Source organism: Schistocerca nitens, chromosome 2, assembly GCF_023898315.1.
Source record: "Schistocerca nitens isolate TAMUIC-IGC-003100 chromosome 2, iqSchNite1.1, whole genome shotgun sequence".
Taxonomy (NCBI): Eukaryota; Metazoa; Arthropoda; class Insecta; order Orthoptera; family Acrididae; genus Schistocerca; species Schistocerca nitens.
In genome coordinates this window covers 815853195-815878940 of record NC_064615.1, presented here as the reverse complement: position 1 = coordinate 815878940, position 25746 = coordinate 815853195, and the positions used below count along the sequence as shown (strand labels likewise).

General features: G+C 42.2%; 1 protein-coding gene across 1 annotated transcript in view; it reads right to left on the bottom strand.

Annotated features, from left to right (window-relative positions):
* Positions 1–19624, bottom strand: part of LOC126235361 (pickpocket protein 28-like) — a 174058-nt gene extending 154434 nt beyond the window's left edge. Inside the window, exon 1 of the mRNA XM_049944083.1 lies at positions 19617–19624. Within this exon, the coding sequence (XP_049800040.1) occupies positions 19617–19624 (8 nt within the window). The remainder of the gene's footprint in view (positions 1–19616) is intronic.
* Between the last annotated feature and the right edge of the window lie 6122 nt (positions 19625–25746).

The window sequence follows — 25746 nt, the reverse complement described above, 5'->3', positions numbered from 1 at the left end:
TTTCGCAAATTATCAGAATTGGGCATCAACTAAAACTCTGAAATCGATGCTAAAGTATTCTTTTTCATCCACTGGGCCAAACCTTTACAACTGACAAGTTCTTTGGTGGGCCCCGACGCCAGTTAGTAGAGTTTATTGATTTATTAGGCGAAACACAGATATTATGTGTTGCAAAAGCAAATAGTTCCTTCCCAACATAATCCCTATTAATCACATTGAATTTCGTCCAGGGAAATACACTCTTTCGTCAACGAAAGTTTTTACGGTAAAAGACACTCTTTTGAGATTAGGAAACAGAACACTCACATCTGGTACACGCTGGTAAATCTAGAGAGTGTGGAACGATTTCTAAGGTAATGTCGTGCAGTTCTACCATCAGACTGGCCAATGCGTGTGCAGATAAATTGTTCTAGTGTATGATCACTTTGTAGCTCACTGACATTTGTCAAATCCGCTTCAATGCACGGTGCAGAAGGTTAGATAATAATAGGCAGTCACTGAATTACTTACTGTTTTCTGACGAACCAAAGAAACACAGTGCCTGTTAAATTTCGTACACAACAAAACGGTTTTTGTTTCGTTTTGTGCACTTTCACCTTCGCCAACCGATTACTAAAACGGGTATTTTCTCTCCGAGCTGAAATGGTTTCCGCTATATGGGGAGGAACTGTTATCATTCCCTCCCTCTAGGAAAATGCGTACACGAAACAAAATAACTAAGAAACAACACATAACCAAAATAAAACTCTAACGACATATGGCATCTAATATAAATTCACAATACTCGCAAAAAAGAATAGAAAAAAATGGTTCGAATGGCTCTGAGCACTATGGGACTTAACTTCTAAGGTCATCAGTCCCCTAGAACTTAGAACTACTTAAACCTAACTAACCTAAGGACATCACACACATCCATGTCCGAGGCAGGATTCGAACCTGCGACCGTAGCGGTCGCGCGGTTCCACACTGTAGCGCCTAGAACCGCTCGGAACAGCCTTCAAAACAAGGTCTGCTTCAGGTGGTTCATCCGACAGTACTTATCCCGATACTATTTCTCGGTTTGCACACTGCTACTCAGTTTTCTTGGCCGTCCCCAACATTCACTTCTCCTAAAGCCATACACGAGTCCAACGGCATTCATTGGTCCTCATTCATTGGTTCAACTTGTAAAGACAATCTGCAGTCTCACAGACCTCTGTGTCAAGACTAACTAAGCCAGTATAAATATCGAGCATCTGTTGTGGAATTCTATGTCTCCAACCCTAACTACGCACAACTACGTATGTAATACCAGAATGAGACTTTATGTTGATCCAGTGATGCATTTTTTTTTTTTTTTTGCTACTTCCTGGTCGAATCGGGAATCGAACCCAGAATAATTCTTTAAGCCGGAAATGCTGCTACCGAATAAGCTGTCCATTAACGGCTGACACTCCTCCATCAGAGCTTCAATTTCGTCAGTACCTGTTTCTTACTTCTCAGATTCTGTCCTACAAAAGCTTGCGGTATTAATACGATTCGAAGAAGGAGGTAATTCACAGAAACGGCATAGCCACATCCTAGGAATTGCTTCCATGTTGTATTTTGCTCTCTTCAGCAGACTATAAGACGCTTAAAAATTGTCTTGATAAATTGGCGCTTAAAAATTGTCTTGATAAATTTATATGTCGTTTAGAGACCCGATGCTAGAACCTTGGAAAACAATAAAATTTTCAAACAGATGCTTATTAGTAATAGGCCTAAGACTCGACAAAGACCATGGTATCAAATGTGAATAAGCCAAAGAGGGCAAATGAAAATGAGTTTTAAGTCAGTGTCACCTACCAGAAAGATGTGAAGCGGGTCCAAAATACCATCTGAGTGTCGAAAATTTCAAATATCGATTGTAATGAAGGTGGTAATGTAGTTGTTATGGAAAGTATGAGTGTGTCGTGCATAAAATTCTACTCATTTTTAGAGAATTTCAGCAGGTTACTGGAGAGGTGGCTTCGTGTACTGCAGGAAGAGCTGAACCACTCACCTTATTGGAAAGGAAGGTAAAAGTAAGATAAAGTTACGGATTCTAGCCTCAGACGGGCCTTTCGGGTGCGACCGACCGCCGTGTCATGCTGTGTCAATGGCGTCACGGTCGGCGGTGTGGAGGGACCTCTCTCCCCGTCGTTGTCGGGTTTCTTCACTCTGGAACTGCTACTGCTGCTTTAGGCAGCTCCTCAGTTGGGTAAAAGTTACACGTTGTCCCCCCCTCCCCCCTAACTGATTTTTTTTTTAATATGGCGCGGATGTAAAAAATAGGCTTCACTACCGGTCAATTTGCACGATAATATTTATTTGGCTTTCACATTATTTGAATTCACTGGCTGACAACCGAATTGTCATCTCTCAATCAGATCTAGACTTCGGGATGCGCTGCAAATCAGTCTGCCATCACAACGAAGGTTTCAGGGGTGGTCCAACCCCACGCCTGAACCCTTCGTCGTCCTCACGAGGCTGAGTGTACGGCATTCCAGTCCTCCCACCAAGGAAAAATCTTGGGCAGCAACAGGAAGCGAATGCAGATCCCTTACATGGCAAGCAGCCGCGCTGACTACCCAGCTACGGAGTAATGGAAGGGGAGGTAATGTGCAGATACTGAGCCTGCAGGCCCATGCCTTATGTAATTGCCTTGTAATGGAAATTCATATATTATTATTCGATAATGTATTCAGATGTTTCAGTGATGTTATTCTTTTTCAGTTCACACTGTCGATTTCGAAATTACACAGTTGCATACTGGTTCCATCCACGAAGATGAATTATACTAGTTCCAAACATGAAGATGGAGCCATTATTTTTAGGATGCAATAGAACTAGGGCAGCTTCCAAAAAGACTTTCACGGAATTCATTTGTTGGGCCCACTCCAATTGTGACTACAACAGCAGTACTCAGGTAGATATTAATCGCTTTCTTTTCATTTTCGGGAAGCACATAGGAGCATTCGTTCACTGTTGGAAACTGACATTTCTTAACTGATTCCAACAAGGCCTTGCAGCAACACTGCCCAATTTTTATTCGTACAGTAAATCTGATGGCGAACCTCAAGATTTCATCACGTTGAGATAACTCGTTATTCGTGATGGCATGGATGTACAGCTAAGTGTATTTTATGTTCTAGGTGACAGGGTCGTTTATCTTGGTATTGCTTGTGCAAAGTTGCTTAATAGTAAAAGCGTTGAGTCTATTAATGGATAAGCGAATAAGACCAAAAGTTAAAAATAAAAACCTCCATTCGGCCTTCCACATGCATTGTTCAGTGGAGAACTTCTGGATGGTTTTCTTAGGAATATCGCAGATTACACCCTGTCCTACAGTATCTGATATTACTGGTGATTTTTAACTGTAATTAATAGAATAGTGAAGCAGAATTCCACCGAAAAACTTTCAGAAGTTGTTCAGGTGTGGTTTCTGAATATTTTACTATAACGGACCCGCGGTCTCAGGCGGATAGTTACAGATCTATTTAATTTAGTTTGGTTTCTTGTCCCAATTAGCTTCGTATCCACATTGCACTGAAAATAGTGCACTGCAATGCCAATGTCGATAGTGTGCGTTGCTTGTCTTTTTTCCATTCGATCGAGACACCTGCTGTTGACAACAGTAACACCCTCTTCAACTTGTTGCTCTCAACTTCGCATTACTGCAATTGGCTTTCCGTGGCCGTTATAGGAAACGCGCTGTGACGTCACAGTAAAGAAGTACAATGGTGAGTAATGAAAACGCATTGCAGTGTCTTGATTTCAAGATAGTTGTGCATATACTGAAAAGTGCTTCAGCGTGTCCTTATGGAATTACACAATAAAAACTCACGACAAGCCGGCAGATGCGCCCTCGCTCTCAGGTGGAGTAATATTGTGGTCAACTAATACTGCACTCCCCGTCCAGGATTACGTTTTCTTGCTTTGTTACTTCTATGTTAAGAATAGGGCTGTTGGTAAAATATCGGTATATCGATAGTTTTCCAAAAAGATATCGATACGTATCGACGATAGTAGTTCCCACAACGTGCCGATATCGAAATGTCAATATCGAATACCAATATTTTATTTTGTATTATATTTTTTTCGCAATTTTCGGTAAATATTTGAAATTGTAGTAGAACATAATTTTACTTTCACCCTGTGGAGAATCTTACTACTCTTTGAGCTTTCATCAGGTCCAGTCTTTCTCTTTGACAGCGTAAAGCAAGTATTGGTGGCACAAAGAAGATTTCCGTGTGGAGGGTGTGGAGGGTGGGGGGGGGGGGGGGGTTAATGGAATAACAAGATAACAAGATTCCTGATGTGAAGAAACAGCACAACAGCTGCGTTAAAAAAAAAGAAAATAACTAAATTAGTGTATTATTTCTTCACATCAGCATTCTTTAAAAACAGTTGCTGAAAATGATGAGCAAAAATCTAAATGACAATATTGGTCTTTGCTGTGGGCGGAGAAGACTGAGGTAAGAATACTGATGTAATCTGCGCTCGACGCTACCAACAGAAACTGCAACATTTAACTTCTTCACGCAATTTTGTCACTACAGCTGCTAGGTTGCTTCGAAGACAGATATGAAAAAAAAAAAAAAAAAAAAAAAAAACAGGAAAGTCGATATGAAGTGTTCTAGACAAATTCGATATGTTACGAAACCGAACGATGGAGGCATCGGACACCTTTTATTGTGCCACTTACATGCAATGATCATTGTTAGTAAAGTGGGGATAGGCAGGCTGTTAGCTTGTTGACGTACAGTGTATGTAATACTAGATTAATACTTAAATATGCGGCTCTAAAACTGGCACTATATTTACAATGTGCAGTCTATATTTTCATAGTCCGTTACGTTCATATATTTTCCTTCGATTTATCGATATATTGGCAATTCTTCCGGCATACCGAGGGGCTACGATGATATCTTTTAAATATCGATATATCGGATGCCAGATATTTTTAAAAATATCAACAGTCTTAGTTAAGAGCGTTCAGTGTTGTACACAGTACTATTATGGTTAGGTTTACTGGTGAAAAGTTGGCCTATATGCAGCTCGTGTAAAGGTTCACTGAATGCGATTGTAGAGCTGCAGAACGACACTATCTTGAACTGTTACCACACCGACGGCAACCACACCACAGCAATATTGCATCTGTGTAATCGTTGCTGCATTACGCTGTGTCGGATGTGTTACGTTTTGTTGATTGTATAATCACTGTTGTGAAGATCTTTCACAGAAACAGGGATGATTGCAGTAACAAAACGAATAAATCATGATTATTTTATTACTCTGTAATGAGCCGTGGATCCTTTATACCAAAATACCGAGAAAGTGCCCCCGAAGAACCTCTGAAATAACTACGTAGTCTTCCGCGGCCGATGTCATGATGATTAAAATTAATATGGCTATTGTACTGCTTCATTGCATAAAATAGTTTAATTATAAACTTAAAACCAACGTTTCGACCATATTACAAAGGCATTTCTTAGGGCAAGACAACGCCGTTGTAATACGGCCAAAACATTGGTTTTAAGTTTATAATTAAAGTATGTTACGCATTGTCAAGGTACAACATCGAGAAGTATTTTAATCATCAGAACCTCAGAAAGTTTGTCGGAGCAGTTCTGTATATCACTGTGTAATGAGACCATTAGCAATATACTTTGATATGAGGGAACTACTTATTTTTTTGTGCTCTGCGTTTTGTCACTAACCAACAATCAGTGTAAATAGGAAATATAGATACTACCTTTTATCTCTGAACAATACTGCAACCGGAAATACTGTAGATAAGATATAGTTTCTGCGGTAGCCAACGTTCTCAATGTAGCACTCTTTCACGACGATAAGACACTGTGCGTCATCATCTACTTGAAATGTGGACTAATGGTTTGCTCCATTTTTAAAATTTCTGATCTTCAACGAAGAGATAGTCTTGTCGTCATGCTGCCAGCAACACAGAACAGAACTCGGAGTACGCGTGTCTAAATAAAGCAGAGGAAGCCGAGGACACGAGGGGAGAACTTCAAGTTGTTTGTCTGCCTTCTCAGCAGAATTAGCACAGCCTGCAGAAGACTTTGTTCTTCCGAAGCGAAAAACACACAGACGGTCGCTAAAATATGTTACCATGTTGCGAAGCTAATTGGTAAATGACAGAAGAGCTCTCTCTTTCACAAGAGGAACTGAAATTTGTTTTCGAGAAGGTATCAGATGGTCACATTTTAATTTGTTTGGATTAGCAGTCGACATGAGAATCACCATGTCCATTGATTTCTCAGAGCTAAAACATTATCACTAATTTATGTAACAGAGAACAATTTCTAGCTTTAAAATCGTAATAAAGTAAGAATTTATTTATATTGTCAATTCTGAGCAAGTAACGGAACCTAGAATAAAGCAGCTTGATAATACATAATATCTTATTACTTACGTTATAAATGTTATAAATGTACATGACTGCGTTATTTAGTATCTACTTCATGTGTACATGGTATACGGATGACGCTGTGAATGACGTGCCCTGTATGATTATAATACTGTACTCGAGTCTATTAGCCAGATATCGTTAATCGATTATTCGCATTATGCTTAACCTCTGTGAATATGTACAGTACCAAAGATCACAGATCAGAAACTAATTTGCTTAACAGCTTCATAGTGATCCATCACGTAATCCGATAGGTGGCAATGAAATATCGTCTGTCGGGCCCATAGGGGCATGGGACAGCTAACCTAAGCGTTTTTCGATACCTATCCCTCGCGGTAATCATTGTGCGTTCCCGTACACTTAACATAATGGCAGTAATTCAGTGTGACATCGAAACATTACTTACACTTTCCCGTAGCACGACAGGTCACTATCTACGTAGAGAAGAATTTCATTGGCGAATTGCATGTAATCGACATTTTGCACCCAAAAAGCGTAGCACATAAAATCTTACCAAACGTGAATGAATGTTAGCTCCGTTGGTTAATTAAATCAACAAAATAGTCTTTTTGCAGCTGACTTTCAATGTCAGATAGTTTTGTAAGAGTTGTCGACAGTATCAAAGTAACATTGCACTCAGCTTCAGTCTAACGTGATATGGATGTCGACATTATCACAGACCAGGTTCCGGATGGGGTTGAAGAATGCTGGGAAAGAAACGGTCCGTCGTTTTCCATATAGAAGCATCCCCATTTGCGTCTCAAATAATGTTAATTAATTTTCTGGCAGCCACATTCCCATATTCAGGGAATCTGCGGTGATCGAAAACATAATCACAAAGGAAAAATGGCACTTTCCACCTCTCCAATAAGTTACACGTAGAGAATGGAGAAAAAGGTCGTAATTTAAGGAGATGCGATCTGGATAAACTGACTAAACCAGAGGCTGTACAGACTTTCAGGGAGAGCATAAGGGAACAATTGACAGGAATGGGGGAAAGAAATACAGAAGAAGACGAATGGGTAGCTCTGAGGGATGAAGTAGTGAGGGCAGCAGAGGATCAAGGAGGTAAAAAGAAGAGGGCTAGTAGAAATCCTTGGGTAACAGAAGAAATATTGAATTTAATTGATGAAAGGAGAAAATATAAAAATGCAGTAAATGAAGCAGGCGAAAAGGAATACAAACGTCTCAAAAATGAGATCGACAGGAAGTGCAAAATGGCTAAGCAGGCATGGCTAGAGGACAAATGTAAGGACGTGGAGGCTTATCTCACTAGGGGTAAGATATATACGGCCTACAGGAAAATTAAAGAGACCTTTGGAGAAAAGAGAGCCACTTGTATGAATATCAAGAAGTCAGATGGAAACCCAGTTCTAAGCAAAGAGGGGAAAGCAGAAAGGTGGAAGGAGTATATAGAGGGTCTATACAAGGGCGATGTACTTGAGGACAATATTATGGAAATGGAAGAGGATGTAGGTGAAGATGAAATGGGAGATACGATACTGCGTGAAGAGTTTGACAGAGCACTGAAAGACCTGAGTCGAAACAAGGCCCCGGGAGTAGACAACATTCCATTAGAACTACTGATGGCCTTGGGAGAGCCAGTCATGACAAAACTCTACCATCTGATGAGCAAGATGTATGAGACAGGCGAAATACCCACAGACTTCAAGAAGAATGTAATAATTCCAATAACAAAGAAAGCAGGTGTTGACAGATGTGAAAATTACCGAACTATCAGTTTAATAAGTCGCAGCTGCAAAATACTAACGCGAATTCTTTACAGACGAATGGAAAAACTGGTAGAAGCGGACCTCGGGGAAGATCAGTTTGGATTCCGTAGAAATGTTGGAACACGTGAGGCAATACTAACCTTACGACTTATCTTAGAAGAAAGATAAAGAAAAGGCAAACCTACGTTTCTAGCATTTGTAGACTTAGAGAAAGCTTTTGACAACGTTAACTGGAATACTCTCTTTCAAATTCTGAAGGTGGCAGGGGTAAAATACAGGGAACGAAAGGCTATTTACAATTTTTACAGAAACCAGATGGCAGTTATAAGAGTCGAGGGGCATGAAAGGGAAGCAGTAGTTGGGAAGGGAGTGAGACAGGGTTGTAGCCTCTCCCCAATATTATTCAATCTGTATATTGATCGAGCAGTAAAGGAAACAAAAGAAAAATTCGGAGAAGGTATTAAAACCAGGGAGAAGAAATAAAAACTTTGAGGTTCGCCGATGACATTGTAATTCTGTCAGAGACAGCAAAGGACTTGGAAGAGCAGTTGAATGGAATGGACAGTGTCTTGAAAGGAGGATATAAGATGAACACCAACAAAAGCAAAACAAGGATAATGGAATGTAGTCGAATCAAGTCGGGTAATGCTGAGGGAAACAGATTAGGAAATGAGACACTTAAAGTAGTAAAGGAGTTTTGCTATTTGGGGAGCAAAATAACTGATGATGGTCGAAGAAGAGAGGATATAAAATGTAGACTGGCAGTGCAAGGAAACCGTTTCTGAAGAAGAGAAATTTGTTAACATCGAGTATAGATTTAAGTGTCAGGAAGTCGTTTCAGAAAGTGTTTGTATGGAGTGTAGCCATGTATGGAAGTGAAACATAGACAATAAATAGTTTGGACAATAAGAGAATAGAAGCTTTCGAAATGTGGTGCTACAGAAGAATGTTGAAGATTAGGTGGGTAGATCACGTAACTAATGAGGAGGTATTGAATAGGATTGGGGAGAAGAGAAGTTTGTGGCACAACTTGACTAGAAGAAGGAATCGGCTGGTAGGACATGTCCTGCGGCATCAAGGGATCACATATTTAGCATTGGAGGGCAGCGTGGAGGGTAAAAATCGTAGAGGGAGATCAAGAGATGAATACACTAAGCAGATTCAGAAGGGTGTAGGCTGCAGTAGGTACTGGGAGATGAAGGATCTTGCACAGGATAGATTAGCGTGGAGAGCTGCATCAAACCAGTCTCAGGACTAAAGACCACAGCAAAAAGAACAGAGAATGGAAGAAAAAAATGCTACTGACTCTGCAGTACCTGTCCACATCGTAGTTTTCAACAATCGGCAATCTGCTCAGATTTGTAGCGTGTGTAGTAGGTACCTTCTTTATTATCTTAACAATAACTTACGCTGTTTTTTCTGGAGTTAATGTATCATTTATTGTCTGTCTATAATGCTGAAGTATCTTACAAGATTTGCTATTGTATGGTTCTAAATATTTGAGCTATCCCTTAAGCATCTGAGTCAAACTAGCGCACTCATCTGTTCATTGCCTACGGAATGTATGAATATAAAAAGCAATGTCCAAACCACTAAGGACAGAAACTTGAAATTTGGAGAAGGTGTGGATCTTATTCTTTAGTCGTCGTTGAAGAAGGGATTTTTCAAAGTTCAACCCTAAAGGGAATGAAATAGGGGACGAAGCATTTTTTTACGTCCCAATTAAGGCAATTTTGATGCTAGACCTACGAGAACTGTTAGTTAGTTTTTCGGTCAGAAATAAAGAAATACATGTTTCAACATTTTGGAAATTTAACGCTGAGGTGGAGAAAGAGTGGTTGGAAGGTCTCTTTTGAAAATATATTATTATTAAAGAAATACGTTAATATTTTTAAAACTGAACACTGGTATTTGATTTCTCGGTTACAAATTTAAAATAATACGATTTTCAATTGGAAACTGAAGCCCTGAGACAGCGGGATAGGGTATGAACTTCTTTTTACGAAAATATTTTACTATGAAAGCATTTTTAAAGGTAAATCTACGAAAATTTAAATTTGGCTTCCCAGTTAGAAATAAAAATACCTGTTTCACTGTTTTTGGAAATACATCCACTATGGGAGGGAAACGGAGAATGAAACTTTTTATGGAAATATTTCATTGTGCAAGCATTTTTTAAGTAAATCTATGACAATTTGTATTTGGCTTCTCTGTTAGAAATAAAACATACGCTTTTCACTATTTTTGGAAATTGAATCCCTAGGTGAATGAAGTAGGGGGTAAAACGTTTTATGAAAATATTTCATTGCGAATGCATTGTTAGAGCTAAATCTTTGAAAACTGGTTTTTGCCTTCTTAATTAGAGATTAAAAAAATATGTGTTATATTGTTTTCGAAAATTCAACCCCTAAGAGGATGAAACAGCTGACTCATCATCGCCGAGTCCAAACCACTAAGAATAAAAACTTGAAGTTTGGGGGAGGGTGTGGGTTGTATACTGTAGCCATCGTTTAAGAAAGGATTGTCTGAAAATCGACTCCTAAAGGGGGGAAACCAGGGATGAAAGGATTTCTGAAAGAATGTCACCATTATAGGAATTTTGGAGCTAGAAGTGGTATCTGGTTACTTAGTCAGAAAATAAAAAGTACGTGTTTCAGCACTTTTGGAAATTCGGCTACTAAGAAAGTTAAAGAGTTTGTCGAAGTTTCTTCGAACATAAATAATTACTTAAGAAAATATTTCGTTGCATTAAAAAAATTTTCTTCCCCCATGAACCATGGACCTTGCCGTTGGTGGGGAGGCTTGCGTGCCTCAGCGATACAGATGGCCGTACCGTAGGTGCAACCACAACGGAGGGGTATCTGTTGAGAGGCCAGACAAACATTTGGTTCCTGAAGAGGGGCAGCAGGCTTTTCAGTAGTTGCAGGGGAAACAGTCTGGATGATTGACTGATCTGGCCTTGTAACATTAACCAAAACGGCCTTGCTGTGCTGGTACTGCGAACGGCTGAAAGCAAGGGGAAACTACAGCCGTAATTTTTCCCAAGGACATGCAGCTTTACTGTATGATTAAATGATGATGGCGTCCTCTTGGGTAAAATATTCCGGAGGTAAAATAGTCCCACATTCGGATCTCCGGGCGGGGACTACTCAAGAGGACGTCGTTATCAGGAGAATGAAAACTGGCATTCTACGGATCGGAGTGTGGAATGTCAGATCCCTTAATCGGGCAGGTAGGTTAGAAAATTTAATAAGGGAAATGGATAGGTTAAAGTTAGATATAGTGGGAATTAGTGAAGTTCGGTGGCAGGAGGAACAAGACTTTTGGTCAGGTGATTACAGGGTTATAAATACAAAATCAAATAGGGGTAATGCAGGAGTAGGTTTAATAATGAATAAAAAAATAGGAGTGCGGGTTAGCTACTACAAACAGCATAGTCAACGCATTATTGTGGCCAAGATAGACACAAAGCCCATGCCTACTACAGTAGTACAAGTTTATATGCCAACTAGCTCTGCAGATGATGAAGTAATTGATGAAATGTATGACGAGATAAAAGAAATTATTCAGGTAGTGCAGGGAGACGAAAATTTAATAGTCATGGGTGACTGGAATTCGTCAGTAGGAAAAGGGAGAGAAGGAAACATATTAGGTGAATATGGATTGGGGGGAAGAAATAAAAGAGGAAGCCGCCTTGTAGAATTTTGCACAGAGCGTAACTTAATCATAGCTAACACTTGGTTCAAGAATCATAAAAGAAGGTTGTATACCTGGAAGAATCCTGGAGATACTAATAGGTATCAAATAGATTATACACTCCTGGAAATGGAAAAAAGAACACATTGACACCGGTGTGTCAGACCCACCGTACTTGCTCCGGACACTGCGAGAGGGCTGTACAAGCAATGATCACACGCACGGCACAGCGGTCACACCAGGAACCGCGGTGTTGGCCGTCGAATGGCGCTAGCTGCGCAGCATTTGTGCACCGCCGCCGTCAGTGTCAGCCAGTTTGCCGTGGCATACGGAGCTCCATCGCAGTCCTTAACACTGGTAGCATGCCGCGACAGCGTGGACGTGAACCGTATGAGCAGTTGACAGACTTTGAGCGAGGGCGTACAGTGGGCATGCGGGAGGCCGGGTGGACGTACCGCCGAATTGCTCAACACGTGGGGCGTGAGGTCTCCACAGTACATCGATGTTGTCGCCAGTGGTCGGCGGAAGGTGCACGTGCCCGTCGACCTGGGACCGGACCGCAGCGACGCACGGATGCACGCCAAGACCGTAGGATCCTACGCAGTGCCGTAGGGGACCGCACCGCCACTTCCCAGCAAATTAGGGACACTGTTGCTCCTGGGGTATCGGCGAGGACCATTCGCAATCGTCTCCATGAAGCTGGGCTACGGTCCCGCACACCGTTAGGCCGTCTTCCGCTCACGCCCCAACATCGTGCAGCCCGCCTCCAGTGGTGTCGCGACAGGCGTGAATGGAGGGACGAATGGAGACGTGTCGTCTTCAGCGATGAGAGTCGCTTCTGCCTTGGTGCCAATGATGGTCGTATGCGTGTTTGGCGCCGTGCAGGTGAGCGCCACAATCAGGACTGCATACGACCGAGGCACACAGGGCCAACACCCGGCATCATGGTGTGGGGAGCGATCTCCTACACTGGCCGTACACCACTGGTGATCGTCGAGGGGACACTGAATACTGCACGGTACATCCAAACCGTCATCGAACCCATCGTTCTACCATTCCTAGACCAGCAAGGGAACTTGCTGTTCCAACAGGACAATGCACGTCCGCATGTATCCCGTGCCACCCAACGTGCTCTAGAAGGTGTAAGTCAACTAACCTGGCCAGCAAGATCTCCGGATCTGTCCCCCATTGAGCATGTTTGGGACTGGATGAAGCGTCGTCTCACGCGGTCTGCACGTCCAGCACGAACGCTGGTCCAACTGAGGCGCCCGGTGGAAATGGCATGGCAAGCCGTTCCACAGGACTACATCCAGCATCTCTACGATCGTCTCCATGGGAGAATAGCAGCCTGCATTGCTGCGAAAGGTGGATATACACTGTACTAGTGCCGACATTGTGCATGCTCTGTTGCCTGTGTCTATGTGTATAATGGTAAGACAGAGATTTAGGAACCAGGTTTTAAATTGTAAGACATTTCCAGTGGCAGATGTGGATTCTGACCACAATCTATTGGTTATGAACTGCAGATTGAAACTGAAGAAACTGCAAAAAGGTGGGAATTTAAGGAGATTGAACCTGGATAAACTGAAAGAAACAGAGGTTGTAGAGAGTTTCAGGGAGAGCATAAGGGAACAATTGACAGGAATGGGGGAAAGAAATACAGTAGAAGACGAATGGGTAGCTCTGACGGATGAAGTAGTGAAGGCAGCAGAGGATCAAGTAGGTAAAAAGACGAGGGCTAATAGAAATCCTTGGGTAACAGAAGAAATATTGAATTTAATTGATGAAAGGAGAAAATATAAAAATGCAGTAAATGAAGCACGCAAAAGGGAATACAAACGTCTCAAAAATGAGATCGACAGAAAGTGCAAAATGGCTAAGCAGGGATGGCTAGAGGACAAATGTAAGGATGTAGAGGCTTGTCTCACTAGTGGTAAGATAGATACTGCCTACAGGAAAATTAAAGAGACATTTGGAGAGAAGAGAACCACTTGTATGAATATCAAGAGCTCAGATGGCAACCCAGTTCTAAGCAAATAGGGGAGGCAGAAAGGTGGATGGAGTATATAGAGGGTTTATACAAGGGCGATGTACTTGAGGACAGTATTATGGAAATGGAAGAGGATGTAGATGAAGATTAAATGGGAGATAAGATACTGCGTGAAGAGTTTGACAGAGCACTGGAAGACCTGAGTCGAAACAAGTCCCTGAGAGTAGACAACATTCCATTAGAACTACTGATGGCCTTGGGAGAGCCAGTCATGACAAAACTCTACCATCTGATGAGCAAGATGTATGAGACAGGCGAAATACCCACAGACTTCAAGAAGAATGTAATAATTCCAATAACAAAGAAAGCAGGTGTTGACAGATGTGAAAATTACCGAACTATCAGTTTAATAAGTCACAGCTGCAAAATACTAACGCGAATTCTTTACAGACGAATGGAAAAACTGGTAGAAGCGGACCTCGGGGAAGATCAGTTTGGATTCCGTAGAAATGTTGGAACACGTGAGGCAATACTAACCTTACGACTTATCTTAGAAGAAAGATAAAGAAAAGGCAAACCTACGTTTCTAGCATTTGTAGACTTAGAGAAAGCTTTTGACAACGTTAACTGGAATACTCTCTTTCAAATTCTGAAGGTGGCAGGGGTAAAATACAGGGAACGAAAGGCTATTTACAATTTTTACAGAAACCAGATGGCAGTTATAAGAGTCGAGGGGCATGAAAGGGAAGCAGTGGTTGGGAAGGGAGTGAGACAGGGTTGTAGCCTCTCCCCAATATTATTCAATCTGTATATTGATCGAGCAGTAAAGGAAACAAAAGAAAAATTCGGAGAAGGTATTAAAACCAGGGAGAAGAAATAAAAACTTTGAGGTTCGCCGATGACATTGTAATTCTGTCAGAGACAGCAAAGGACTTGGAAGAGCAGTTGAATGGAATGGACAGTGTCTTGAAAGGAGGATATAAGATGAACATCAACAAAAGCAGAACAAGGATAATGGAATGTAGTCTAATTAAGTCGGGTGATGCTGAGGGAATTAGATTAGTAAATGAGACACTTAAAGTAGTAAAGGAGTTTTGCTATTTGGGGAGCAAAATAACTGATGATGGTCGAAGTAGAGAGGATATAAAATGTAGACTGGCAATGGCAAGGAAATCGTTTCTGAAGAAGAGAAATTTGTTAACATCGAGTATAGATTTAAGTGTCAGGAAGTCGTTTCTGAAAGTATTTGTACGGAGTGTAGCCATGTATGGAAGTGAAACATGGACGATAACCAGTTTGGACAAGAAGAGAATAGAAGCCATCGAAATGTGGTGCTACAGAAGAATGCTGAAGATAAGGTGGGTAGATCACGTAACTAATGAGGAGGTATTGAATAGGATTGGGGAGAAGAGAAGTTTGTGGCACAACTTGACTAGAAGAAGGGATCGGTTGGTAGGACATGTTTTGAGGCATCAAGGGATCACAAATTTAGCATTGGAGGGCAGCGTGGTGGGTAAAAATCGTAGAGGGAGACCAAGAGATCAATACACTAAGCAGATTCAGAAGGATGTAGGTTGCAGTAGGTACTGGGAGATGAAGAAGCTTGCACAGGATAGAGTAGCATGGAGAGCTGCATCAAACCAGTCTCAGGACTGAAGACCACAACAACACCAAAATTTTAAAGCCAAGTTCATGAAAATTGGTATTTCGATTCTCGGTTAGTTATAAGAAATACTTGGTAGGGTATGAAAGTTGCTCTAGAAATATCTTCACAAGAACCCAAAAGGCATGACTGACAAAAGCTCTGGACTCAAGCTACCAGAATCGGCTTTGGTCAAGAGTACATTCGGAAAAGTCCGTCCTTACATGGCTTTCATGAGCGTCAAAATCTTAGAAGGTGTTGCAACTTGTGGACAACAAAAAAATTCGATGAAATAATAATAAAAAATACCTCTGCAGGCCTTACAGTCGACGCGAGCGAACAAGCAGCCGCTAAGCAAGTACTGTATAATCGAGATGTAATTCTGACAATATATATTTCGACTTCAAAACCTTACAAAAAATCTGCATGTATTTACGTTAATCAACTAGGTTAATCGTCATTCTGTATCTCGAAACAGCGAATTTATTCGTTGTAGTGTTGCACTCATTGTCTTAACAGTCGTGAAACGCGTTATACATGTGGTGTGCTACTACAGTAACTGCTAGGGCTAAGAAACCTAAGTCGAGAATGACTGAAGTGACCAAATCTGTGGAACAGGAAACACCTTAAAGCGGGCATCTGACTGGAATAGTGGAGTAGCATTTCGAATAAAACCATTCGATTAGTCCCTGAGCTATGTGTCAGTTATGCATATAACGTGATGCGTTGCATGGTTGCACGAACGAGCTGTCAAAAGTAATATTTAAGACGTTTCAGGTTTGATATTGAGGGTAAAAAGGTACATATATTAATATCAGAAAATTGGGCAGACCTACGATTGTGGGATACCGACTGCTGTGTTATGCTGTGAGATGGTATCTGGTTTCCATTTCCGTTTGTATGCCGCTTTAGAGTTGTTGAAAGTACCTTCAGGCCACAGCACATTTGTTATTGATGGTTCAAAACGACATGGATCTTTGAAAAAGCTCCTTAACTTCACTATCCGGATACGTGGAGGCCACGAGGCTAAACAGATTTCACCAACAACAATGTTCAGGTGCACTTCGAGGACGGCGTCTGGAAAGGGGAAGTGAGACCGCAGATACATTCTTGCTTCACTAAAAGGACCGACGAATATACGAGGGTTGGAACTTTAATAGTGGCAACTATTTATTTATAGCTCGTACAAAATAGATACGTGTTTCAAAGTTTTACTGACCTTCAAAGTAGTCACCAGCATTGTGTATAACCCGTTGCCAGCGATGTGGAAGTCGTAAGATACTCTTAGCAGTGCCAGTTGTGTTGACAGTTCGAGCGGCGCGGCCTATTGCCAGACTAATTTGTAGCAGTTCTGAAGCGAACGCCGTGAAGTGTTTCCTTCAGTTTAGAAATCGAGTTGAACTTACGAGGGATTAAGTCAGGGGAGTCAGTAGGTGGTATAGCACTTAGCAGCAGGATGTAAATGATAAAATTTACTGATGATTTTGCTATCCTCAGCGGAAGTGAAGAAGGATTACAAGATATGTTAAATGGGATGAAAAGTCTTACGGTTACAGAATATGGACCGACAGTAAATCGAAGAAAGACGAAAGTAATGAGAAGTAGCAGAAATGAGGATAGCGAGAATCTTAACAACCGAGTGTGGACCATGAAGTAGACGAAATTAATCACAAAGAGTTCTTTTTATGGGACAACCGCAACTGTACAAGTCCATTTTGAAGAACGAAGAAACCCGCAGGAAAGTTGCTTAAATCATAATCTTTTATTGGGTACACGACCGGTTTCGGAGCAGTTCCGCCATCTGGTCTAAAAAACATAATTAAATAATCATCTGACGTCATCGTCACCCAAGTAACGTCGTGCTTCTAAGACAACACTGAGGTAGGGCGACCTCAGATGATAGATTTTATTTTTTACATTATATGATGGAAGTGTAACTGTTCCGAAACCGGTCGTGCACGTAATAAAGAATGTGGATAAGCAACTCCCCAGCGGTCTTCTTCATTTTTAAACATGTATCTGCTTCCTAGGCAGCAAAATAACCCATAACGAACGGAGGAAGGAGGATATCAAAAGCGGGCTACCCTCAGAGAAAAGGGCATTCCTGGGCAATAGAAGTCTCTTCCTATCAAACATAAGCCTTAATTTGAGGAAGAAATTTATGAGAATGTATGTTTGACGTACAGCATTGTATGGTAGTGAAACATGGACTGTGGGAAAACCGGAACAGAACAAGATCAAACCATTTGAGATAGAGGATCGAACCCAGGTGAGATGTGGTGCTGAAGGTAATGTTGGAAATTAGGTGTACTGATAAGGACTGAGAAGGTTCTCCCCAGAATCGGCGAAGTAGGAATACAAGGAAAACACTGACAAATGGTTCAAATGGCTCTAAGCACTATGGGACTTAACATCTGAGGTCATCAGTCCCCTAGAACTTACAACTATTTAAACCTAACTAGCCTAAGGACATCACACACATCCATGCCCGAGGCAGGATTAGAACCTGCGACCGTAGCAGCAGCGCGGTTCCGGACTGAAGCGCCCAGAGAAACACTGACAAGAAGAAGGGACAGCATGGTTGGATATCTGTTAAAAGTCACGGAATAACTTTCATCGTCTTAGAGAGAAGTGTATAGGGTAGAAACTGTAGAGGAAAACTGAGATCGTAATACACCCAGGAAATAATTATTTTGGAGAAAGGTTGCAAATGCTACTCTGAGATGAAGACGTTGGCACTTGGCACTGGAGAGGTATTAGTGGCGGGCCACATCAAACCAGTTTTCTAAACTGATTAAAAAAAAGATTATCGAGAAACATTTTATGTTACGGACACTAATAAAATACCTCAGTACATTTCCGTTCCTATATCGTTTACTGCTGTTTCTAACAATGGGATAGCCGGCCGAAGTGGCCGAGCGGTTCTAGGCGCTGCAGCCTGGAACCGCGCGACCGCTATGGTCGCAGGTTCTAATCCTGCCTCGGGCATGGAAGTGTGTGATGTCCTTAGGTCAGTTAGGTTTAAGTAGTTCTAAGTTCTAGGGGACTGATGACCTCAGAAGTTAAGTCCCATAGTGCTCAGAGCCATTTGAACAATGGGATGCACAAGACAACACAACGGGCTTCCTATTGCCAAAATTTGATTTTTTACGCTTACTTACAGCAAGAAACAAATATTACCTTTTATTCTTCAAGTAGTGGAATAAGAACCAAGTGACAGTAGCTGAAGGGATTCTCTTCTGTAATTAATTATTTACAGCAACTATTACTTTGCAGTCAAAGGAGAATCTATTAGTGTTATTCATAGATTTTTTTATCTCGCTGGAAGAAATCGTGGACGTATGGTGATATACACATGTTATGGAAAATAATGAACTTTTTCTTCTAACTGGTACTTCACAAGCTATATTTAATGGGTTAAATTTAATCGCTGCCGATTTATAAGAGTTCATTTGTTCCACATTGTGAAGCCTTCTGCAATTGCACTCTGTGTCAGTAGCCACCACAAGTGATTATGCTGAGGTAAGTAGTTCGACACCAGTGTGAAATAGATACTTATAAAAATATAGTAAATGTATCTTAAAGGACTCAATCGTAGTGGATCTCTACGGAGCGGAGAAATCTCTTCGTGTATGGTACTATGGTACCTGTTTTGAGAGTGGGCGTTACTGAAGGCCATTCCCATAAACGAGCGTACCGCAAATCGGTGACTATTTGATGTATGTGTATCAGCTACAACTGATGATGTTAGAAACTTTGAAATCAATCATGGCACAAAAAGGCAATATGAGGCAATTTTTTTACTCGGTTCTTCGCGTCATAATCAGCTACAACTGATGATGCTAGAAGCTTCGAAATCGATCATGGCACAAAAAGGCAATACGAGCGAATTTTTTTACTCGGTTCTTCGCAAACAGAAGTATCAAAGATGGTTTAGCTTAAAGTTAATGTTAACCTTCGTATTTGAGGAGAAGCAAACGAAAAAAAAAGAGAAAGAAGAAGAGGAAGGGTAGCGATGTATTTCTGCGAGGTAGTCTGGCCGTAAGTGGCAGCGAGAATGAAGAGAGTTAACTGGTAACTGCTCGTCAGCAGAAGCGCCTCTGAGTCCGGCACGGTACTCACCTCGTCATGATTGCCGCAGCGACTGGACGCCGGAGCTGTGGGTCCGATCTTCCGACAGCGCGACGCTGGCGGCGAGACGCGTTGCGCGCATGCGCAGCTCCGTGCCAAGGGACGGCCACGCGATCCGCTGCCGGCGCCTCGTGCGTCGCCCGCCCGCGAGCGTCCCGCGAGAGAAACCGCGCCGCGCGGTGAGACCCGGCTGACAAATGGGCGTGGCCAGCCAGCGTTCGCGGCTGCCCGCTAAACGACCACCGGCCCAGCTGGCGTTAATTGTACGACGCCGCCGCTCTGACTCTGCTCTTTCAAAGTCTTACCTGGCCCGTACAGATGACTCATCTCCGACTGGCGATTCAGACGCTGCGCTCATCTTTACGTTACTCATTCTACCGAGAACTGATTCCACGCCAGTTCAAATCGAATGGAGACCTTATGCAACAGATGCGTTCGTAGTTTCCAAGTCGTTATTCTAGTGGATTCTGCAAAGCATAAGTTGTCTGTCAGCATCAGTTGACTGACGGCCCGGGTTGACACAGGACGCCTGGAGTGGATCTGTTGGTATGCAGTACTAATGTACAAGGTGGTTCTAATCAAACTTTCGCTATTTGAGGAGGTCCCCATGTAAAACGAGTGATGGTAGAACAACGACACTTGGCTGAAACATTTATAAGGACACACTGAAGAGATAACGCATAAATCGTTGAAAGGAACATACACCGCTGGCCACCGTAAATGCAACACCCTGAAGGAAGCATCCGAATCAAGTGAAATTTACACCATGGGTTTGCAGCGATGAGATATGCAACTGATTAGAATTTCAGCGCCTACGCACATCACGCTCGCCTGTGGCGCCACCTCATAGCGCCATTTAAGGCTTGGCGATTTCGACGAGTGTACGTTCGGCACCTGTGTTTACCTTGTGGTTGTTTCACAAGACGATCAGTTATGCCTCGTAGACAACAGCGAACATCTTTTGATCAAGTATCCGAGTTCGACAGAGGAAGGATAGTGGCTTACCGAGATTGTGGATTATCATACAGAGAAATCGCTAGTCGTGTTGGACGAAACCAAACAACTGTAATGCGGATATGTGACCGTTGGATGCAGTAGGGTACGACGGACCGACGTGGTCGATCGCATTCACCTCGGTGCACCACTGCACGTGCTGATAGGCAAATTGTGCGCATGGCAGTGACGGATCGCTCAGTGACATCCCGAACCATAGCACAGCACATTGCGTCTGTAACGCATCATCCAGTGTCTGCGCGTACCATTCGACGCCGTTTACAGCAGAGTGGTCTGTCCGCAAGACGTCCACTGCTTCGTCTACCATTGACGCAGAACCACAGACGTCTCCGTCGCCAATGGTGTGATGACAGACGGATGTGGACGGCAGAATGGAATGACGTTGTCTTTACTGACGAAGCACGCTTCTGTCTGCAGCACCACGATGGTCGGATTCGAGTGTGGAGACACCGTGGAGAGAGGATGCTGGACAGCTGCATTATGCACCGCCACACTGGTCTTGCACCGGGTATTATGGTATGGGGCGGTATTGGATATTACTCTCGCACGCCTCTAGTACGCATTGCCGGTACTTTAAATAGCCGGCGCTACATATCCGAGGTGCTGGAGCCAGTTGTCCTTCCTTACCTTCAGGGCTCGGCCACAGCCATATTTCAACAGGATAATGCGCGACCACACGTGGCACGCATTGTCCAAAGGTTCTTCATCAATAACCAGTTTGAATTGCTTCCCTGGCCGGCTCGCTCTCCGGATCTTTCGCCGATAGAAAACATGTGGTCCATGGTTGCTCAACGAGTGACCCAGATTACATCCCCAGCTGCCACACCAGATGATCTTTGGCAACGTGTGGAAGCTGCTTGGGCTGCTGTACCCCAGAAACACATCCAACGTCTCTTTGACTCAATGCTGAGACGTGTGTCAGCGGTGATCTCCAACAATGGCGGCTACTCTGGCTACTGATTCTGGCAGGAACCACATGTCACAGACGTCTGTAAACGTAATCATTTGATACTTGGTCAACTTGTTATCTACAAAATAAATCTTGTTGTGCTACCTCTTGTCTTTCTTGGTGTTGCATTTACGGTGGCCAGCAGTGTATTTTAATTTCCAGATGAGACGCTAACTGTGGTATCGATAGCTATCATGCCACGGCATAGGGGCAAGTTCTTAAAGTGGAACTACGCCAGGCCGGCCACTGTGGCCGAGCGGCTCTAGGCGCTTCAGTCTGGATCCGCGCCATCGCTACGGTCGCAGGTTCGAATCCTGCCTCCGGCATGGATGTGTGTGATGTCCTTAGGTCAGTTAGGTTTAAGTAGTTCTAAGTTCTAGGGGACTGATGACCTCAGATGTTAAGTCCCATAGTGCTGAGAGCCATTTGAACCACTACGACAGACACCGACGACAGCGCCCTCTAGCAGGCGCTGTTCAGCTCTACGAGCACCGCTGTAGATTCAACCCATTTGATGCCGAGGAGAAAACCGAGCAACATTGTTTCTACTTCATAGGGGGCCATTATTGACTCTTTTACTTCAATGATAGTTTGTCTCGCTACTAGTAGTCCTTACCGTTGATACCTGTACCAGTCGCACCTACGGGCTCTTCAGTGTAAAGGTACGTATGTTCTTGACTAATAATTAAATGTACTTTCACGTAAAAAGCTGTACCGAGAATCTTACCTCACCTGCTCCTACTCCCTTGCTTCATTCGGCCAACCTTTCAGTTTTCAGGAGCAGACCCACGCGCCGCCTTCCAGGCGGGATACAAAACTAACATTTGTTAGCTGCGAACCATTTTTGCGTTCCAGTTACAAACGTTGCTCATCGTGACGACCATCTGCATCCATGACAGCCTGCAACCGCATTGGAGATTTCCCTACTGCTGCCCGAAACAACGACGGACCATAAAATCTTCAGCTGTCGTTACACAGGTTGTGTACTGCTTGAAGACCGCATATTACGTCCACCATTCTAAGCCATAGCAACAGTTACTTTTCAACAATTTGTGGAGCAATCGGCAGTCGTCCTCTCCCAGGAGCAATTCGAAAATCACCAGTTAATTCGAACTTCCGAATCAGGTTCTTCAAGTAAGGCGCGAAAAAGAGGACCTTTCCGTGTTACTTTAATGCATCGATACTTGCGTGGAGTAACAATACTGCTGCAGCTAAAGTTGAAGCTTCATTGAGAAGAAGGGATATGATGAAGTGGGCGTGACATGTATTTAAGATAACATCTATTTATTACAGTATTAGAAGCTGACGGATATTTCGTGAAGATAATTTTAAAATTCCCCACTAGAAAATTTTGTGGTAGAATGTTTCAAATCGCAACATTTCCAGAAAGTTTATTGTAATGATCCCCCAGAGAATAATAATAATAATAATAATGGGAATAACAATAATGAATCTGAAAATACTTCAGATAATTTCTTACACAATAATATCAATAATAAGGCAGAGTTTCAGTGTGCTTAATTACAAATAATTTCACACACAATTATAATAAGCCAGAATTTCCAACATTTACTTTCAACCAAAGGATACCCTGATATAAATTTATATCTTGGGTTTGCAAGCTAACGCACAACATAAATTATTTTGAAAATCTACCCCTTTTACAACAGTAGAGTTTCGACTGAACATTACATAGCCTTGTATTCAGTTTATGAAGATCGTGCGTGGACAACGATTCTGCAAGGCACACATGTAACGCAACCTGTCTAATTTAGGAAATGAGAAAAGATTACAATTAAACAACACTTACAATTATTGAAATGTGCTCTTCTATAGTAGCTTATACTATCCACTACCCAGTCAACATTACTTGCTTCATAATGTAATGTCAACGCGAATATTTTGAGTCGCCAGTGTTGTGGGCAGTGCTCGGGACTTGTGAATAAACGAGTGTTTTTCCAGAAGTGACTTTTAACTGAGAAGAGACTTATTATTATACTGTGAATTATTATTATATTGTGAAATAACGGCAGTATGTTTTATTGTTTTATAACCAGTTTCCTACTAAGAATAATCACATATCAAAAGCTAATACCATTAAAAGAGGGTGTTGGCCATGTATTGTGTGTGGAATTGTTCCTTCTTATGTTCTTCCTCTCTATGTTGTATGAAGCGGATGAGATCGAAGATGAGCTGAGGTCTGTTCTTTTAAATATTGTAAAAGGTAGTCATAAGTGGTCAAAGGAAAAATATTACGTAAAATTTACTAAATGGAATTCTAGTGTACGGAATTTTATCTATAACTAAATAACCAATTATGAACGTTTTAAGTTTTATGTCCGCAGCAGTCCAGACTGTGCTTTGTTTGTCGCCATTACGTGAGTGTCTGGAGCGGCAATTTTAAACTGCAGAAATAATCAGACACTAATTCTTTTGATCGATATTGCAATATTTGAACTCCGAGGACAGGCATTTGTTGTCTTTCTATTGTAGAAGTGAAGATAACATTCAGTAGAACAATCTTTGACTTTACGTAATGAAATAATTTTATGGTTGGTGCGTAGAATTAGTTTTTCCAAAATTAATTCATCAGTGACTTTAAACAGAAATATTTACGACACCAGTGTTGTCATAGGTAGAGATGGTGTGATATATTAGTTATTCGGTACATAAATTTTAATGTGAAGCATGGAATTATTGAAACTCTTTATAGTCGGGCTCAGCAGTACATAATTAAGAATTATGAGAGTTTACTTATTTCTCTCAAAAAATACTGCTATTCTTGATGCTACATTTTCATATGCTTTACAATAACACTTACACACCACAACAACAACATTAAAGAACCTCAAAATAATCCATTACAATAATAACATCGGCCTCTATTTACGTGCTATGGCCATCATAACCGACGCACAGAACATCAGCCGCGTAGTTTGGTGGCGCTCAACAAATTCGCGAAAGAACTTGCCCCCCTTCTAACAGTCGTGTACCGCAAGTCTCTAGAGGAACGGAAGGTTCCAAATGATTGAAAAAGAGCACAGGTAGTCCCAGTCTTTAAGAAGGATCGTCGAGCAGATGCGCAAAACTATAGACCTATATCTCTGCCATCGATCTGTTGTAGAATTTTAGAACATGTTTTTTGCTCGCGTATCATGTCATTTCTGGAAACCCAGAATGTACTCTGTAGGAATCAACATGGATTCCGGAAATAGCGATCGTGTGAGACCCAACTCGCTTTATTTCTTCATGAGACCCAGAAAATATTAGATACAGGCTCCCAGGTAGATGCCATTTTCCTTGACTTCCGGAAGGCGTTCGGTACAGTTCCGCACTGTCGCCTGATAAAAAAAGTAAGAGTCTACGGAATATGAGACCAGCTGTGTGGCTGGATTGAAGAGTTTTTAGCAAACAGAGCACAGCATGTTGTTCTCAATGGAGAGACGACTACAGACGTTAAAGTAACCTCTGGCGTGCCACAGGGGAGCGTTATGGGACCATTGCTTTTCACAATATATATAAATGACCTAGTAGATAGTGTCGGGAGTTCCATGCGGGTTTCCGCGGATGATGTGCAGCATTAGAAAATTGCAGTGAAATGCAGGAAGATCTGCAGCGGATAGGCACTTGGTGCAGGAAGTGGCAACTGGCCCTTAACATAGCCAATGTAATGTATTGCGAATACATAGAAAGAAGGATCCTTTACTGTATGATTATATGATAGCGGAACAAACACTGGTAGCAGTTACTTCTGTAAACTATCTGGGAGTATGGGTGCGGAACGATTTGAAGTGGAATGATCATATAAAATTAATTGTTGGTAAGGCGGGTGCCAGGTTGAGATTCATTGGGAGAGTCCTTAGAAAATGTAGTCCATCAACAAAGGAGGTGGCTTACAAAACACTCGTTCGACCTATACTTGAGTATTGCTCATCAGTGTGGGATCCGTACCAGGTCAGGTTGACAGAGGAGATAGAGAAGATCCAAAGAAGAGCGGCGCGTTTCGTCACACGGTTATTTGGTAAGCGTGATAGCGTTACGGAGATGTTTAATAAACTCAAGTGGCAGACTCTGCAAGAGAGGCGCTCTGAATCGCGGTGTAGCTTGCTGTCCAGGTTTCGAGAGGGTGCGTTTCTGGATGAGGTATCGAATATATTG